General features: G+C 44.2%; 1 protein-coding gene and 1 pseudogene across 1 annotated transcript; one reads left to right on the top strand and one right to left on the bottom strand.

The window, feature by feature from the left end:
* Window positions 1-15,373, top strand: part of LOC127923057 (tropomodulin-3-like) — a 21,812-nt pseudogene extending 6,439 nt beyond the window's left edge.
* A 202-nt stretch (window positions 15,374-15,575) lies between these two features.
* On the bottom strand, window positions 15,576-18,279 carry LOC127923055 (uncharacterized). Its single transcript, XM_052506986.1, has 5 exons — window positions 18,157-18,279; window positions 16,445-16,687; window positions 16,253-16,348; window positions 15,774-16,205; window positions 15,576-15,725 (listed from the first exon to the last, which is right to left on the bottom strand). The coding sequence occupies exons 1-5, from the start codon at window positions 18,277-18,279 to the stop codon at window positions 15,576-15,578; spliced, it is 1,044 nt and encodes a 347-aa protein (XP_052362946.1).
* Between the last annotated feature and the right edge of the window lie 1,886 nt (window positions 18,280-20,165).

Genomic DNA, 20,165 nt, shown 5'->3' with positions numbered 1-20,165 from the left:
AACTTTAAAACGGCTACATTTTGTCACTGTGGTCAACAGGAGGGCATCTACAAAATGTTGGTCGGTGACGCACTGTTTACTTCTCCAGGAGTCAGACCAAGCGGAGTGTGTGTGTGGTTCTTGATGTGTGTGTGGTTCTTGATGTGTGTGTGTGTGTCTCTACAGAGGCAGCAGCTGGGGACTTCAGTAGAGATGGAGATGGCTAAGATGCTGGAGGACAACAACAGCATAGTGAAGTTTGGCTACCACTTCTGTCAGCAAGGCCCACGGGCTAGAGCTGCTGCTGCTATCACCAAGAACAATGACCTGAGTAAGAACACACACACACACACACACACACACACACACACACACACACACACACACACACACACACACACACACACACACACACACCATCACTCAGCTTTTAGGATTGGCCTCTTTTGGGTTCAGGGTATGATACAGTATGTATGTACTCCTACAGTATATTATACTACAGTCAGACTGACTATAACACAGTATATTATACTACAGTCAGACTGACTATAACACAGTATATTATACTACAGTCAGACTGACTATAACACAGTATATTATACTACAGTCAGACTGACTATAACACAGTATATTATACTACAGTCAGACTGACAGAGTTACTATAACAGTATATTATACTACAGTCAGACTGACAGGGTTACTATAACAGTATATTATACTACAGTCAGACTGACTATAACACAGTATATTATACTACAGTCAGACTGACTATAACACAGTATATTATACTACAGTCAGACTGACTATAACACAGTATATTATACTACAGTCAGACTGACTATAACACAGTATATTATACTACAGTCAGACTGACTATAACACAGTATATTATACTACAGTCAGACTGACTATAACACAGTATATTATACTACAGTCAGACTGACTATAACACAGTATATTATACTACAGTCAGACTGACTATAACACAGTATATTATACTACAGTCAGACTGACTATAACACAGTATATTATACTACAGTCAGACTGACAGGGTTACTATAACACAGTATATTATACTACAGTCAGACTGACTATAACACAGTATATTATACTACAGTCAGACTGACTATAACACAGTATATTATACTACAGTCAGACTGACTATAACGCAGTATATTATACTACAGTCAGACTGACTATAACACAGTATATTATAGACTGACTACAGTCAGACTGACTATAACACAGTATATTATACTACAGTCAGACTGACTATAACACAGTATATTATACTACAGTCAGACTGACTATAACACAGTATATTATACTACAGTCAGACTGACTATAACACAGTATATTATACTACAGTCAGACTGACTATAACACAGTATATTATACTACAGTCAGACTGACTATAACACAGTATATTATACTACAGTCAGACTGACTATAACACAGTATATTATACTACAGTCAGACTGACTATAACACAGTATATTATACTACAGTCAGACTGACTATAACACAGTATATTATACAGTCAGACTGACTATAACACAGTATATTATACTACAGTCAGACTGACTATAACACAGTATATTATACTACAGTCAGACTGACTATAACACAGTATATTATACTACAGTCAGACTGACTATAACACAGTATATTATACTACAGTCAGACTGACTATAACACAGTATATTATACTACAGTCAGACTGACTATAACACAGTATATTATACTACAGTCAGACTGACTATAACGCAGTATATTATACTACAGTCAGACTGACTATAACGCAGTATATTATACTACAGTCAGACTGACTATAACGCAGTATATTATACTACAGTCAGACTGACTATAACACAGTATATTATACTACAGTCAGACTGACTATAACACAGTATATTATACTACAGTCAGACTGACAGGGTTACTATAACACAGTATATTATACTACAGTCAGACTGACAGGGTTACTATAACACAGTATATTATACTACAGTCAGACTGACAGGGTTACTATAACACAGTATATTATACTACAGTCAGACTGACTATAACACAGTATATCCTGTCTAAAGCCCTGGGCCTCTCTCCTCTTGTCCTGTCTAAAGCCCTGGGCCTCTCTCCTCCTGTCCTGTCTGAAGCCCTGGGCCTCTCTCCTCTTGTCCTGTCTAAAGCCCTGGGCCTCTCTCCTCCTGTCCTGTCTGAAGCCCTGGGCCTCTCTCCTCTTGTCCTGTCTGAAGCCCTGGGCCTCTCTCCTCTTGTCCTGTCTGAAGCACTGGGCCTCTCTCCTCTTGTCCTGTCTGATAGCTACAGGTCCTCTCTCTCCTGTCTGAAGCCCAGGTCCTCTCTCCTCTTGTCCTGTCTGAAGCCCAGGTCCTCTCTCCTCCTGTCTGAAGCCCCAGGCCTCAGACTCCTGTCTGAAGCCCAGGGCCTCTCTCCTCCTACTACAGTCCAGGGCTGAAGCCCAGGGCCTCTCTCCTCCTGTCAGAGGGCCTGACTCCTGTCTGAAGCCCAGGGCCTCTCTCCTCCTGTCTGACCCAGGGCCTCTCTCCTCCTGTCTGAAGCCCAGGGCCTCTCTCCTCCTGTCTGAAGCCCAGGGCCTCTCTCCTCCTGTCTGAAGCCCAGGGCCTCTCTCCTCCTGTCTGAAGCCCTGGGCCTCTCTACTCCTGTCAGAAGCCCTGACTCTTCATTAGTATATTATACTGGTTTGACTTCTTCGTTAGCATACGGCTGGTTTGACTTCTTTGTTAGCATAAGGCTGGTTTGACTTCTTCGTTAGCATAAGGCTGGTTTGAGTACTTTGTTAGCATAAGGCTGGTTTGACTTCTTCGTTAGCATAAGGCTGGTTTGACTATCCGTTAGCATAAGGCTGGTTTGACTTCTTCGTTAGCATAAGGCTGGTTTGACCTCTTCGTTAGCATAAGGCTGGTTTGACCTCTTCGTTAGCATAAGGCTGGTTTGACTACTTCGTTAGCATAAGGCTGGTTTGACTACTTCGTTAGCATAAGGCTGGTTTGACTTCTTCGTTAGCATAAGGCTGGTTTGACTTCTTCGTTAGCATAAGGCTGGTTTGACTTCTTCGTTAGCATAAGGCTGGTTTGACTACTTCGTTAGCATAAGGCTGGTTTGACTTCTTCGTTAGCATAAGGCTGGTTTGACTACTTCGTTAGCATAAGGCTGGTTTGACTACTTCGTTAGCATAAGGCTGGTTTGACTTCTTCGTTAGCATAAGGCTGGTTTGACTACTTCGTTAGCATAAGGCTGGTTTGACTACTTCAGCATAAGGCTGGTTTGACTATCCGTTAGCATAAGGCTGGTTTGACTTCTTCGTTAGCATACGGCTGGTTTGACCTACTTCGTTAGCATAAGGCTGGTTTGACTTCTTCGTTAGCATAAGGCTGGTTTGACTACTTCGTTAGCATAAGGCTGGTTTGACTTCTTCGTTAGCATAAGGCTGGTTTGACTTCTTCGTTAGCATAAGGCTGGTTTGACTATCCGTTAGCATAAGGCTGGTTTGACTTCTTCGTTAGCATAAGGCTGGTTTGACTACTTTGTTAGCATAAGGCTGGTTTGACTTCTTCGTTAGCATAAGGCTGGTTTGACTACTTCGTTAGCATAAGGCTGGTTTGACTTCTTCGTTAGCATAAGGCTGGTTTGACTATCCGTTAGCATAAGGCTGGTTTGACTACTTCGTTAGCATAAGGCTGGTTTGAGTACTTTGTTAGCATAAGGCTGGTTTGACTATCCGTTAGCATAAGGCTGGTTTGACTACTTCGTTAGCATAAGGCTGGTTTGACCTCTTCGTTAGCATAAGGCTGGTTTGACCACTTCGTTAGCATAAGGCTGGTTTGACTACTTCGTTAGCATAAGGCTGGTTTGACTACTTCGTTAGCATAAGGCTGGTTTGACTACTTCGTTAGCATAAGGCTGGTTTGACTACTTCGTTAGCATAAGGCTGGTTTGACTACTTCGTTAGCATAAGGCTGGTTTGACTTCTTCGTTAGCATAAGGCTGGTTTGACTTCTTTGTTAGCATAAGGCTGGTTTGACTACTTCGTTAGCATAAGGCTGGTTTGACCACTTCGTTAGCATAAGGCTGGTTTGACTTCTTCGTTAGCATAAGGCTGGTTTGACTACTTCGTTAGCATAAGGCTGGTTTGACTATCCGTTAGCATAAGGCTGGTTTGACTACCCGTTAGCATAAGGCTGGTTTGACTACCCGTTAGCATAAGGCTGGTTTGACTATCCGTTAGCATAAGGCTGGTTTGACTACTTCTTAGCATAAGGCTGGTTTGAGTACTTTGTTAGCATAAGGCTGGTTTGACTTCTTCGTTAGCATAAGGCTGGTTTGAGTACTTTGTTAGCATAAGGCTGGTTTGACTATCCGTTAGCATAAGGCTGGTTTGACTACTTCGTTAGCATAAGGCTGGTTTGACTACTTCGTTAGCATAAGGCTGGTTTGACTACCCGTTAGCATAAGGCTGGTTTGACTATCCGTTAGCATAAGGCTGGTTTGACCTACTTCGTTAGCATACGGCTGGTTTGACCTCTTCGTTAGCATAAGGCTGGTTTGACTACTTCGTTAGCATAAGGCTGGTTTGAGTACTTTGTTAGCATAAGGCTGGTTTGACTATCCGTTAGCATAAGGCTGGTTTGACTCTTCGTTAGCATAAGGCTGGTTTGACTACTTCGTTAGCATAAGGCTGGTTTGACTACTTCGTTAGCATAAGGCTGGTTTGACCACTTCGTTAGCATAAGGCTGGTTTGACTACTTCGTTAGCATAAGGCTGGTTTGATCTCTTCGTTAGCATAAGGCTGGTTTGACTACTTCGTTAGCATAAGGCTGGTTTGACTACTTCGTTAGCATAAGGCTGGTTTGATCTCTTCGTTAGCATAAGGCTGGTTTGACTACTTCGTTAGCATAAGGCTGGTTTGACTACTTCGTTAGCATAAGGCTGGTTTGACTATCCGTTAGCATAAGGCTGGTTTGACTATCCGTTAGCATAAGGCTGGTTTGACTACTTCTTAGCATAAGGCTGGTTTGACTACTAGCATAAGGCTGGTTTGACTATCCGTTAGCATAAGGCTGGTTTGACTATCCGTTAGCATAAGGCTGGTTTGACTACTTCGTTAGCATAAGGCTGGTTTGACTATCCGTTAGCATAAGGCTGGTTTGACTATCCGTTAGCATAAGGCTGGTTTGACTACTTCGTTAGCATAAGCCTGGTTTGACTATCCGTTAGCATAAGGCTGGTTTGACTATCCGTTAGCATAAGGCTGGTTTGACTACTTCGTTAGCATAAGGCTGGTTTGACTTCTTCGTTAGCATAAGGCTGGTTTGACTATCCGTTAGCATAAGGCTGGTTTGACTTCTTCGTTAGCATAAGGCTGGTTTGACTACTTCGTTAGCATAAGGCTGGTTTGACTACTTTGTTAGCATAAGGCTGGTTTGACTTCTTCGTTAGCATAAGGCTGGTTTGACTACTTTGTTAGCATAAGGCTGGTTTGACTATCCGTTAGCATAAGGCTGGTTTGACTACTTCGTTAGCATAAGGCTGGTTTGACTACTTTGTTAGCATAAGGCTGGTTTGACTACTTTGTTAGCATAAGGCTGGTTTGACCTCTTCGTTAGCATAAGGCTGGTTTGACCTCTTCGTTAGCATAAGGCTGGTTTGACCACTTCGTTAGCATAAGGCTGGTTTGACTACTTCGTTAGCATAAGGCTGGTTTGACTACTTCGTTAGCATAAGGCTGGTTTGACTACTTCGTTAGCATAAGGCTGGTTTGACTACTTCGTTAGCATAAGGCTGGTTTGACTACTTCGTTAGCATAAGGCTGGTTTGACTACTTCGTTAGCATAAGGCTGGTTTGACTACTTCGTTAGCATAAGGCTGGTTTGACTACTTCTTAGCATAAGGCTGGTTTGACTTCTTCGTTAGCAAAAGGCTGGTTTGACTTCTTCGTTAGCATAAGGCTGGTTTGACTTCTTCGTTAGCATAAGGCTGGTTTGACTATCCGTTAGCATAAGGCTGGTTTGACTACCCGTTAGCATAAGGCTGGTTTGACTACCCGTTAGCATAAGGCTGGTTTGACTATCCGTTAGCATAAGGCTGGTTTGACTACTTCGTTAGCATACGGCTGGTTTGACTACTTTGTTAGCATAAGGCTGGTTTGACTTCTTCGTTAGCATAAGGCTGGTTTGAGTACTTTGTTAGCATAAGGCTGGTTTGACTATCCGTTAGCATAAGGCTGGTTTGACTACTTCGTTAGCATAAGGCTGGTTTGACTACTTCGTTAGCATAAGGCTGGTTTGACTACTTCGTTAGCATAAGGCTGGTTTGACTATCCGTTAGCATACGGCTGGTTTGACCTCTTCGTTAGCATACGGCTGGTTTGACCTCTTCGTTAGCATAAGGCTGGTTTGACTACTTCGTTAGCATAAGGCTGGTTTGAGTACTTTGTTAGCATAAGGCTGGTTTGACTACTTCGTTAGCATAAGGCTGGTTTGACTACTTCGTTAGCATAAGGCTGGTTTGACTACTTCGTTAGCATAAGGCTGGTTTGACTACTTCGTTAGCATAAGGCTGGTTTGACTACTTCGTTAGCATAAGGCTGGTTTGACTACTTCGTTAGCATAAGGCTGGTTTGATCTCTTCGTTAGCATAAGGCTGGTTTGACCTCTTCGTTAGCATAAGGCTGGTTTGACCTCTTCGTTAGCATAAGGCCGGTTTGACCTCTTCGTTAGCATAAGGCCGGTTTGACCACTTCGTTAGCATAAGGCCGGTTTGACTACTTCGTTAGCATAAGGCTGGTTTGACTACTTCGTTAGCATAAGGCTGGTTTGACTACTTCGTTAGCATAAGGCTGGTTTGAGTACTTTGTTAGCATAAGGCTGGTTTGACTATCCGTTAGCATAAGGCTGGTTTGACTACTTCGTTAGCATAAGGCTGGTTTGACTACTTCGTTAGCATAAGGCTGGTTTGACTACTTCGTTAGCATAAGGCTGGTTTGACTATCCGTTAGCATAAGGCTGGTTTGACCTCTTCGTTAGCATACGGCTGGTTTGACCTCTTCGTTAGCATAAGGCTGGTTTGACTTCTTCGTTAGCATAAGGCTGGTTTGACTACTTTGTTAGCATAAGGCTGGTTTGACTATCCGTTAGCATAAGGCTGGTTTGACCTCTTCGTTAGCATAAGGCTGGTTTGACTACTTCGTTAGCATAAGGCTGGTTTGACTACTTCGTTAGCATAAGGCTGGTTTGACCACTTCGTTAGCATAAGGCTGGTTTGACTACTTCGTTAGCATAAGGCTGGTTTGATCTCTTCGTTAGCATAAGGCTGGTTTGACTACTTCGTTAGCATAAGGCTGGTTTGACTACTTCGTTAGCATAAGGCTGGTTTGACTACTTCGTTAGCATAAGGCTGGTTTGACTACTTCGTTAGCATAAGGCTGGTTTGACTACTTCGTTAGCATAAGGCTGGTTTGACTATCCGTTAGCATAAGGCTGGTTTGACTATCCGTTAGCATAAGGCTGGTTTGACTACTTCGTTAGCATAAGGCTGGTTTGACTACTTCGTTAGCATAAGGCTGGTTTGACTATCCGTTAGCATAAGGCTGGTTTGACTATCCGTTAGCATAAGGCTGGTTTGACTATCCGTTAGCATAAGGCTGGTTTGACTCTTCGTTAGCATAAGGCTGGTTTGACTATTCGTTAGCATAAGGCTGGTTTGACTACTTCGTTAGCATAAGGCTGGTTTGACTATCCGTTAGCATAAGGCTGGTTTGACTATCCGTTAGCATAAGGCTGGTTTGACTACTTCGTTAGCATAAGGCTGGTTTGACTTCTTCGTTAGCATAAGGCTGGTTTGACTTCTTCGTTAGCATAAGGCTGGTTTGACTTCTTCGTTAGCATAAGGCTGGTTTGACTACTTCGTTAGCATAAGGCTGGTTTGACTACTTCGTTAGCATAAGGCTGGTTTGACTACTTCGTTAGCATAAGGCTGGTTTGACTACTTCGTTAGCATAAGGCTGGTTTGACTACTTCGTTAGCATAAGGCTGGTTTGACTACTTCGTTAGCATAAGGCTGGTTTGACTACTTCGTTAGCATAAGGCTGGTTTGACTACTTCGTTAGCATAAGGCTGGTTTGACTACCCGTTAGCATAAGGCTGGTTTGACTTCTTCGTTAGCATAAGGCTGGTTTGACCTCTTCGTTAGCATAAGGCTGGTTTGACCTCTTCGTTAGCATAAGGCTGGTTTGACTACTTCGTTAGCATAAGGCTGGTTTGACTACTTCGTTAGCATAAGGCTGGTTTGACTACTTCGTTAGCATAAGGCTGGTTTGACTATCCGTTAGCATAAGGCTGGTTTGACTTCTTCGTTAGCATAAGGCTGGTTTGACTACTCCGTTAGCATAAGGCTGGTTTGACTTCTTCGTTAGCATAAGGCTGGTTTGACTACTTTGTTAGCATAAGGCTGGTTTGACTACTTTGTTAGCATAAGGCTGGTTTGACTATCCGTTAGCATAAGGCTGGTTTGACTACTTCGTTAGCATAAGGCTGGTTTGACTACTTTGTTAGCATAAGGCTGGTTTGACTATCCGTTAGCATAAGGCTGGTTTGACTACTTCGTTAGCATAAGGCTGGTTTGACCTCTTCGTTAGCATAAGGCTGGTTTGACTACTTCGTTAGCATAAGGCTGGTTTGACTACTTCGTTAGCATAAGGCTGGTTTGACTACTTCGTTAGCATAAGGCTGGTTTGACTACTTCGTTAGCATAAGGCTGGTTTGACTACTTCGTTAGCATAAGGCTGGTTTGACTACTTCGTTAGCATAAGGCTGGTTTGACTTCTTCGTTAGCATAAGGCTGGTTTGACTTCTTCGTTAGCATAAGGCTGGTTTGACTACTTCGTTAGCATAAGGCTGGTTTGACCTCTTCGTTAGCATAAGGCTGGTTTGACTTCTTCGTTAGCATAAGGCTGGTTTGACTTCTTCGTTAGCATAAGGCTGGTTTGACTATCTTCGTTAGCATAAGGCTGGTTTGACTACCCGTTAGCATAAGGCTGGTTTGACTACCCGTTAGCATAAGGCTGGTTTGACTACTTCGTTAGCATAAGGCTGGTTTGACTACTTCGTTAGCATACGGCTGGTTTGAGTACTTTGTTAGCATAAGGCTGGTTTGACTTCTTCGTTAGCATAAGGCTGGTTTGACTACTTTGTTAGCATAAGGCTGGTTTGACTATCCGTTAGCATAAGGCTGGTTTGACTATCCGTTAGCATAAGGCTGGTTTGAGTACTTTGTTAGCATAAGGCTGGTTTGACTACTTCGTTAGCATAAGGCTGGTTTGACTATCCGTTAGCATAAGGCTGGTTTGACCTCTTCGTTAGCATAAGGCTGGTTTGACCTCTTCGTTAGCATAAGGCTGGTTTGACTACTTCGTTAGCATAAGGCTGGTTTGAGTACTTTGTTAGCATAAGGCTGGTTTGACTATCCGTTAGCATAAGGCTGGTTTGACCTCTTCGTTAGCATAAGGCTGGTTTGACTACTTCGTTAGCATAAGGCTGGTTTGACTACTTCGTTAGCATAAGGCTGGTTTGACTACTTCGTTAGCATAAGGCTGGTTTGACTACTTCGTTAGCATAAGGCTGGTTTGACTCTTTGTTAGCATAAGGCTGGTTTGACTACTTCGTTAGCATAAGGCTGGTTTGACTACTTCGTTAGCATAAGGCTGGTTTGATCTCTTCGTTAGCATAAGGCTGGTTTGACTACTTCGTTAGCATAAGGCTGGTTTGACTATCCGTTAGCATAAGGCTGGTTTGACTATCCGTTAGCATAAGGCTGGTTTGACTATCCGTTAGCATAAGGCTGGTTTGACTACTTCGTTAGCATAAGGCTGGTTTGACTACTTCGTTAGCATAAGGCTGGTTTGACTATCCGTTAGCATAAGGCTGGTTTGACTATCCGTTAGCATAAGGCTGGTTTGACTTCTTCGTTAGCATAAGGCTGGTTTGACTATCCGTTAGCATAAGGCTGGTTTGACCTCTTCGTTAGCATAAGGCTGGTTTGACCACTTCGTTAGCATAAGGCTGGTTTGACTATCCGTTAGCATAAGGCTGGTTTGACTATCCGTTAGCATAAGGCTGGTTTGACTACTTCGTTAGCATAAGGCTGGTTTGACTTCTTCGTTAGCATAAGGCTGGTTTGACTATCCGTTAGCATAAGGCTGGTTTGACTATCCGTTAGCATAAGGCTGGTTTGACTACTTCGTTAGCATAAGGCTGGTTTGACTTCTTCGTTAGCATAAGGCTGGTTTGACTACTTCGTTAGCATAAGGCTGGTTTGACTACTTCGTTAGCATAAGGCTGGTTTGACTATCCGTTAGCATAAGGCTGGTTTGACTACTTCGTTAGCATAAGGCTGGTTTGACTACTTCGTTAGCATAAGGCTGGTTTGACTACCCGTTAGCATAAGGCTGGTTTGACTACTTCGTTAGCATAAGGCTGGTTTGACCTCTTCGTTAGCATAAGGCTGGTTTGACCACTTCGTTAGCATAAGGCTGGTTTGACTACTTCGTTAGCATAAGGCTGGTTTGACTACTTCGTTAGCATAAGGCTGGTTTGACTACTTTGTTAGCATAAGGCTGGTTTGACTACTTCGTTAGCATAAGGCTGGTTTGACTACTTTGTTAGCATAAGGCTGGTTTGACTTCTTCGTTAGCATAAGGCTGGTTTGACTTCTTCGTTAGCATAAGGCTGGTTTGACTACTTCGTTAGCATAAGGCTGGTTTGACTTCTTCGTTAGCATAAGGCTGGTTTGACTACTTCGTTAGCATAAGGCTGGTTTGACTTCTTCGTTAGCATAAGGCTGGTTTGACTATCCGTTAGCATAAGGCTGGTTTGACTACCCGTTAGCATAAGGCTGGTTTGACTACCCGTTAGCATAAGGCTGGTTTGACTATCCGTTAGCATAAGGCTGGTTTGACTACTTCGTTAGCATAAGGCTGGTTTGACTACTTTGTTAGCATAAGGCTGGTTTGACTTCTTCGTTAGCATAAGGCTGGTTTGACTACTTTGTTAGCATAAGGCTGGTTTGACTATCCGTTAGCATAAGGCTGGTTTGACTACTTCGTTAGCATAAGGCTGGTTTGACTACTTTGTTAGCATAAGGCTGGTTTGACTACTTCGTTAGCATAAGGCTGGTTTGACTATCCGTTAGCATAAGGCTGGTTTGACCTCTTCGTTAGCATACGGCTGGTTTGACCTCTTCGTTAGCATAAGGCTGGTTTGACTACTTCGTTAGCATAAGGCTGGTTTGACCTACTTTGTTAGCATAAGGCTGGTTTGACTATCCGTTAGCATAAGGCTGGTTTGACTACTTCGTTAGCATAAGGCTGGTTTGACTACTTCTAAGGCTGGTTTGACTACTTCGTTAGCATAAGGCTGGTTTGACTACTTCGTTAGCATAAGGCTGGTTTGACTACTTCGTTAGCATAAGGCTGGTTTGACTACTTCGTTAGCATAAGGCTGGTTTGACTACTTCGTTAGCATAAGGCTGGTTTGACTACTTCGTTAGCATAAGGCTGGTTTGACTACTTCGTTAGCATAAGGCTGGTTTGACTACTTCGTTAGCATAAGGCTGGTTTGACTACTTCGTTAGCATAAGGCTGGTTTGACTACTTTGTTAGCATAAGGCTGGTTTGACTACTTCGTTAGCATAAGGCTGGTTTGACTACTTTGTTAGCATAAGGCTGGTTTGACTATCCGTTAGCATAAGGCTGGTTTGACTACTTCGTTAGCATAAGGCTGGTTTGACTACTTCGTTAGCATAAGGCTGGTTTGACTTCTTCGTTAGCATAAGGCTGGTTTGACCTCTTCGTTAGCATAAGGCTGGTTTGACCTCTTCGTTAGCATAAGGCTGGTTTGACCTCTTCGTTAGCATAAGGCTGGTTTGACTACTTCGTTAGCATAAGGCTGGTTTGACTACTTCGTTAGCATAAGGCTGGTTTGACTACTTCGTTAGCATAAGGCTGGTTTGACCTCTTCGTTAGCATAAGGCTGGTTTGACATAGCATAAGGCTGGTTTGACTACTTCGTTAGCATAAGGCTGGTTTGACTACTTCGTTAGCATAAGGCTGGTTTGACTACTTCGTTAGCATAAGGCTGGTTTGACTCTTCGTTAGCATAAGGCTGGTTTGACTACTTCGTTAGCATAAGGCTGGTTTGACTACTTCGTTAGCATAAGGCTGGTTTGACTCTTCGTTAGCATAAGGCTGGTTTGACTACTTCGTTAGCATAAGGCTGGTTTGACTACTTCGTTAGCATAAGGCTGGTTTGACTACTTCGTTAGCATAAGGCTGGTTTGACTACTTCGTTAGCATAAGGCTGGTTTGACTACTTCTTAGCATAAGGCTGGTTTGACTACTTAGCATAAGGCTGGTTTGACTTAAGGCTGGTTTGACTATCCGTTAGCATAAGGCTGGTTTGACTACTTCAGCATAAGGCTGGTTTGACTACTTCGTTAGCATAAGGCTGGTTTGACTATCCGTTAGCATAAGGCTGGTTTGACTACTTCGTTAGCATAAGGCATAAGGCTGGTTTGACTACTTCGTTAGCATAAGGCTGGTTTGACTACTTCGTTAGCATAAGGCTGGTTTGACTTCTTCGTTAGCATAAGGCTGGTTTGACTATCCGTTAGCATAAGGCTGGTTTGACTACTTCGTTAGCATAAGGCTGGTTTGACTACTTCGTTAGCATAAGGCTGGTTTGACTACTTCGTTAGCATAAGGCTGGTTTGACTACTTCGTTAGCATAAGGCTGGTTTGACTACTTCGTTAGCATAAGGCTGGTTTGACTATTTGTTAGCATAAGGCTGGTTTGACTACTTCGTTAGCATAAGGCTGGTTTGACTACTTTGTTAGCATAAGGCTGGTTTGACTATCTTAGCATAAGGCTGGTTTGAGCATAAGGCTGGTTTGACCTCTTCGTTAGCATAAGGCTGGTTTGACCTCTTCGTTAGCATAAGGCTGGTTTGACTACTTCGTTAGCATAAGGCTGGTTTGACTACTTCGTTAGCATAAGGCTGGTTTGACTACTTCGTTAGCATAAGGCTGGTTTGACTACTTTGTTAGCATAAGGCTGGTTTGACTACTTCGTTAGCATAAGGCTGGTTTGACTTCTTCGTTAGCATAAGGCTGGTTTGACTTCTTCGTTAGCATAAGGCTGGTTTGACTACTTCGTTAGCATAAGGCTGGTTTGACTACTTCGTTAGCATAAGGCTGGTTTGACTACTTCGTTAGCATAAGGCTGGTTTGACTACTTCGTTAGCATAAGGCTGGTTTGACTACTTCGTTAGCATAAGGCTGGTTTGACTACTTCGTTAGCATAAGGCTGGTTTGACTACTTCGTTAGCATAAGGCTGGTTTGACTATCCGTTAGCATAAGGCTGGTTTGACTACTTCGTTAGCATAAGGCTGGTTTGACTACTTTGTTAGCATAAGGCTGGTTTGACCTCTTCGTTAGCATAAGGCTGGTTTGACCACTTCGTTAGCATAAGGCTGGTTTGACTATCCGTTAGCATAATGCTGGTTTGACTACTTCGTTAGGCTGGTTTGACTACTTCGTTAGCATAAGGCTGGTTTGACTACTTCGTTAGCATAAGGCTGGTTTGACTACTCGTTAGCATAAGGCTGGTTTGACTCTTCGTTAGCATAAGGCTGGTTTGACTCTTCGTTAGCATAAGGCTGGTTTGACTACTTCGTTAGCATAAGGCTGGTTTGACTACTTTGTTAGCATAAGGCTGGTTTGACTTGTTAGCATAAGGCTGGTTTGACCTCTTCGTTAGCATAAGGCTGGTTTGACTACTTCGTTAGCATAAGGCTGGTTTGACTACTTCGTTAGCATAAGGCTGGTTTGACCACATAAGGCTGGTTTGACTACTTCGTTAGCATAAGGCTGGTTTGACTCTTCGTTAGCATAAGGCTGGTTTGACTACTTCGTTAGCATAAGGCTGGTTTGACTACTTCGTTAGCATAAGGCTGGTTTGACTCTTCGTTAGCATAAGGCTGGTTTGACTCTTCGTTAGCATAAGGCTGGTTTGACTACTTCGTTAGCATAAGGCTGGTTTGACTACTCCGTTAGCATAAGGCTGGTTTGACTATCGTTAGCATAAGGCTGGTTTGACTTTGTTAGCATAAGGCTGGTTTGACTACTTCGTTAGCATAAGGCTGGTTTGACTATCCGTTAGCATAAGGCTGGTTTGACATAATAAGGCTGGTTTGACTACTTTGTTAGCATAAGGCTGGTTTGACTACTTTGTTAGCATAAGGCTGGTTTGACTAAGCATAAGGCTGGTTTGACTACTTTGTTCGCATAAGGCTGGTTTGACTACTTTGTTCGCATAAGGCTGGTTTGACTACTTCGTTAGCATAAGGCTGGTTTGACCTCTTTGTTCGCATAAGGCTGGTTTGATCTCTTCGTTAGCATAAGGCTGGTTTGATCTCTTCGTTAGCATAAGGCTGGTTTGACCTCTTCGTTAGCATAAGGCTGTTTTGACTCTGACGTGGGCCGGTTTGACTCTGACGGGGGCCGGTTTGACTCTGACGTGGGCCGGTTTGACTCTGACGGGGGCCGGTTTGACTCTGAGGTGGGCTTGTATGCACTGTAAAGTCCTAGGGTTGGACTCCTCTGTCTCTTCTAACCAGCACGGGACTGTTTTAGGATTGTTTGATCACCATGTTGTTTACTGTGTTTTGATCAAGTTTCTATCTCACTGTACAATTCCTCCTTGTCCTCTTCTCCTTGTCCTCTTCCTGTCTTCTCTCCAGTCCGCAAGAGGCGAGTGGAGGGGGACCAGTAAGGGGCGGAGCCTGTCATGTCTCCCAGACCTGTCCTGTCGTCTCATCTCGCCGTATGGAATACATTTTCAGCCAATCCCCTGGTCTCATCTCACCGTGGACGTTAAGTCTTGTGCCAAAACCCGGAGCAAGGCGCCCTCAACCAGACAGGGACTGTGAGTCCCAAATGGCACCCTTGTTCCCTACGTAGTGCACTACTTTTGATCAGAGCCCTAGGGGCTGTGATCGTGCCCTATAGAGAATAGGGTTCCATTTGAGACGCAGGTAACATCATCTATCTGAGGAGAAGAGAAATAACTGGAATAGCCCTCTCTAGTACCTACATATCTATACACACGTTGTTGTTGTTATTATTATTATTATTGTTTATTATACTATTGTTAGAACTACAGCTGTACATCTTATTGTTTAGTTTTTTCAGTTCATTTCAGGCGCTTTCTTTTTTGAATTTTTCTCTGAATGATTTATTTTCTTTCTTTTTTTTACTGTGTTTAGAGCAACATGAACAGTACTGTAATCTAACCAAGTAACCATGGTTTTAAACATACTATCCTAACCTCTGACCTCTAACCCTACAGTGGTATAGGGCCCTGACCTCCAACCCCTACAGTGGTACGGGACAGGCCTCCCTAGCTAGACTGCTGTATCTCTTGGTTCTGAAAGCTCTTGGTTCTGATCAGTGTTTCCTACCCAGGGGAAGAGAGAGGTTGATGTGATGGTAGGGCCGTCTGTTTAACCTCCTGGGGTGGATGTGGTGGGTTGTCCTGGTAGGGCTGTCTGTTTAACCTCCTGGGGTGGATGTGGTGGGTTGTCCTGGTAGGGCTGTCTGTTAACCTCCTGGGGTGGATGTGATGGGTTGTCCTGGTAGGGCCGTCTGTTAACCTCCTATGGTGGATGTGGTGGGTTGTCCTGGTAGGGCTGTCTGTTAACCTCCTGGGTTGGATGTGGTGGGTTGTCCTGGTAGGGCTGTCTGTTAACCTCCTGGGGTGGATGTGGTGGGTTGTCCTGGTAGGGCTGTCTGTTAACCTCCTGGGGTGGATGTGGTGGGTTGTCCTGGTAGGGCTGTCTGTTAACCTCCTGGGGTGGATGTGGTGGGTTGTCCTGGTAGGGCTGTCTGTTAACCTCCTGGGGTGGATGTGGTGGGTTGTCCTGGTAGGGCCGTCTGTTAACCTCCTGGGGTGGATGTGATGGGTTGTCCTGGTAGGGCCGTCTGTTAACCTCCTGGGGTGGATGTGGTGGGTTGTCCTGGTAGGGCCGTCTGTTAACCTCCTGGGGTGGATGTGGTGGGTTGTCCTGGTAGGGCTGTCTGTTAACCTCCTGGGGTGGATGTGGTGGGTTGTCCTGGTAGGGCCATCTGTTACCCTCCTGGGGTGGATGTGGTGGGTTGTCCTGGTAGGGCCATCTGTTACCTCCTGGGGTGGATGTGGTGGGTTGTCCTGGTAGGGCTGTCTGTTTAACCTCCTGGGGTGGATGTGGTGGTTGTCCTGGTAGGGCTGTCTGTTAACCTCCTGGGGTGGATGTGGTGGGTTGTCCTGGTAGGGCCGTCTGTTAACCTCCTGGGGTGGATGTGGTGGGTTGTCCTGGTAGGGCCGTCTGTTAACCTCCTGGGGTGGATGTGATGGGTTGTCCTGGTAGGGCTGTCTGTTAACCTCCTGGGGTGGATGTGGTGGGTTGTCCTGGTAGGGCTGTCTGTTAACCTCCTGGGGTGGATGTGGTGGGTTGTCCTGGTAGGGCTGTCTGTTAACCTCCTGGGGTGGATGTGGTGGGTTGTCCTGGTAGGGCTGTCTGTTAACCTCCTGGGGTGGATGTGGTGGGTTGTCCTGGTAGGGCTGTCTGTTAACCTCCTGGGGTGGATGTGGTGGGTTGGTGCAGCTGTTGTGTACTCTGAGGAGTGGATGAGAACAGCTGCCTCTCTCTGAAAAGTCTCAAGCCCTGAAGAACGTTTATAGATGTCTTAATACTGTCGTAAAGAATTTAAAGTCTTAAAGAATTAAAGTCTTACCATTGATAATACGGTGGTTCTCTTTCAATCTCAACAGTTTTTTAAAAATAGATTCAGATTTAATGGGTTTATTTTATTTCCCTCTTTATGTCACTGGGAAACGTATGTGGATGTTAATTTAACCAAGTAACCATGACGATGAAGCATTGACCTGATCTTCTGCTCTCCTGTTATTGGTCTGGCGTGAACGTCAGCTCAACCAATGGGCTTCTCCGATACTGAACCATGCCAAAGACTAATATGCAGCGCTCACATACATCCTGGAGGAGATGCAACTCCATGTCACTATATTCTCTTTAGATTCCACATATCCTGTCAGAGAGTAGGTTAGATCAGACAGAAAACAACATCTGGGTTCATTACACTTGTTTTTTTATTTGATGTGCACAGTGTCATGTACAATGTCGTCATTTTGATGTGCACTGTGTTCCTTCTCTCTGCTGGGCTGTTGTTGCTTATGGCGACGGAACAAGCAAAGATGGCCGTCAGTGTCTGTGTGAAGGAATGTCATGGTAATGAGAGAGACGCAGGAGAGAGCAACACACTACACACTGAGTGGTCTGGAACCGGCTCCTGGAACCGCCTCCTAGAACCGGCTCCTAGCCCTGGCTCCTAGAACCGGCTCCTGGAACCGGCTCCTAGCCCTGGCTCCTAGAACCGGCTCCTAGAACCGGCTCCTAGCCCTGGCTCCTAGCCCTGGCTCCTATTACCGGCTCCTGGAACCGGCTCCTAGCCCTGGCTCCTAGAACCGGCTCCTAGAACCGGCTCCTAGCCCTGGCTCCTAGAACCGGCTCCTAGCCCTGGCTCCTAGCCCTGGCTCCTAGCCCTGGCTCCTGGAACCGGCTCCTAGCCCTGGCTCCTGGAACCGGCTCCTAGCCCTGGCATGCTACTCACTATGGAAGAAAACAACATGCTGTGTTAAACTCAGCTGGATTCTCCTGAGAACACTAGCCTGCTGTAAAACAGACAAAATACAGCCTGATGTTGACACTCACCATTTTATAGAGAATTACAAACTGGGTGGTTCAAGCCCTGAATGCTGATTGGCTGACAGCTGTGGTACATCAGACCGTATACCACGGGTATGACAAAACATTTGAATTTTTACTGCTCTAATTACATTGGTAACCAGTTTCTAATAGCAATAAGGCACCTTGGGGTTTATATGGCAAATATACCACGGCTAAGGGCTGTGTCAAGGCACTCCACACTGCGTCGTGCCCAAGAACAACCCTTAGCTGTGGTATATTGGCACTACAGGGGGACTGTGCCTTATTGCTTAATTACAGGCTGGACTCACATGAATCCTACTGGACCAAAACTGCTGAATCTGTGTCCAGGAAACTGGTCCTGTGTGTTGTTAATGTGGTAATCTGGAGTAGGAAGTCCTCGTGTTGAGATCATGTGGTTTGTCTGGACCAATACGATGCTCATGTTTTAGTTTCTTAATCACATCTGGTGAACCAGCCAGTTAGTCAGCCTTGATTCTGTGGGTGGGATAGAGCGATGTGATTGGCTGATTAAGGTTATTTGGAGTGATGCTGTCTGCTTAACTATAATGTCTGAATCCCAAATGGTTCCCTGTTCCTTATATGGTGTGCTTCCTGTTGACCAGGGCCCATAGGGTGTAACCCAGGCTATAGTAACCTGGCTCTGTGCTCTGCTCTGTCCATAATCTGATCTTAATCATGTATATTGTTATAGTTGACCATCTCATAATGTTTAACCCTCACACACATTCCACACCTTCACACACACACACCTGTGTGTATCAAGTAAATGTAAAGGTTATTTTTGATTTTTTTTGTTTTTGTTGTTGAATGGTGAAGCTCCATGTCTGAGACTAAAGAGTAGAGGAAGTAGGAAGCTGTACTGTTAATATTAACCACCAAGCCTGGTAGAAAGGCCATGTCAACTATAATACGTCCTCAACCAATAAATGTTTTTACATACGCTGTCCCTCCCTGTTGTCTTCACGTTTCATCCATGTGGTTCATGTGCAGTATTTTATAGTGCTACTGAATTCAATAAGGTTTTGTATTGTTCCCCAAGGTGAACTTTTATGGTGTTGTAATTTTATTTTATATTTTATTTTTATTTTACCTTTATTTAACCAGGCAAGTCAGCTAAGAACACATTCTTATTTTCAATGACGGCCTGGGAACAGTGGGTTAACTGCCTGTTCAGGGGCAGAACGACAGATTTGTACCTTGTCAGCTCGGGGGTTTGAACTCGCAACCTTCCGGTTACTAGTCCAACGCTCTAACCACAAGGCTACCCTGCCGTAATCAATGTCTTTGTTCCAAGAAGAGCAAGCCGTCTCAACATCATGCATTTATCAGATCCCAAAAACAACGCAGGACATCACACTGGCTGTTCAACAAGTACAGAGTTGTAGTGTACTCTGTTCTAGTGGAGATGAATCCAGTACAGAGTTGTAGTGTACTCTGTTCTAGTGGAGATGAATCCAGTACAGAGTTGTAGTGTACTCTGTTCTAGTGGAGATGAATCCAGTACAGAGTTGTAGTGTACTCTGTTCTAGTGGAGATGAATCCAGTACAGAGTTGTAGTGTACTCTGTTCTAGTGGAGATGAATCCAGTACAGTGGAGAATTACAGAGTTGTAGTGTACTCTGTTCTAGTGGAGATGAATCCAGTACAGAGTTGTAGTGTACTCTGTTCTAGTGGAGATGAATCCAGTACAGAGTTGTAGTGTACTCTGTTCTAGTGGAGATGAATCCAGTACAGAGTTGTAGTGTACTCTGTTCTAGTGGAAATGAATCCAGTTGTACAGAGTTATAGTGTACTCTGTTCTAGTGGAGATGAATCCAGTACAGAGTTGTAGTGTACTCTGTTCTAGTGGAGATGAATCCAGTACAGAGTTGTAGTGTACTCTGTTCTAGTGGAGATGAATCCAGTACAGTACAGAGTTGTAGTGTACTCTGTTCTAGTGGAGATGTACAGAGTTGTAGTGTACTCTGTTCTAGTACAGTACAGAGTTGTAGTGTACTCTGTTCTAGTGGAGATGAATCCAGTACAGAGTTGTAGTGTACTCTGTTCTAGTGGAGATGAATCCAGTACAGAGTTGTAGTGTACTCTGTTCTAGTGGAAATGAATCCAGTACAGAGTTGTAGTGTACTCTGTTCTAGTGGAAATGAATCCAGTACAGAGTTGTAGTGTACTCTGTTCTAGTGGAAATGAATCCAGTACAGAGTTGTAGTGTACTCTGTTCTAGTGGAGATGAATCTGTTCTAGTGGAAATGAATCCAGTACAGAGTTGTAGTGTACTCTGTTCTAGTGGAAATGAAAGTACAGAGTTGT

This window comes from Oncorhynchus keta, unplaced genomic scaffold (genome assembly GCF_023373465.1).
Source record: "Oncorhynchus keta strain PuntledgeMale-10-30-2019 unplaced genomic scaffold, Oket_V2 Un_contig_28090_pilon_pilon, whole genome shotgun sequence".
NCBI classification, from domain to species: Eukaryota; Metazoa; Chordata; class Actinopteri; order Salmoniformes; family Salmonidae; genus Oncorhynchus; species Oncorhynchus keta.
Note: the sequence above shows the minus strand (reverse complement) of the source record. Positions and strands in the feature narration are given on the sequence as shown.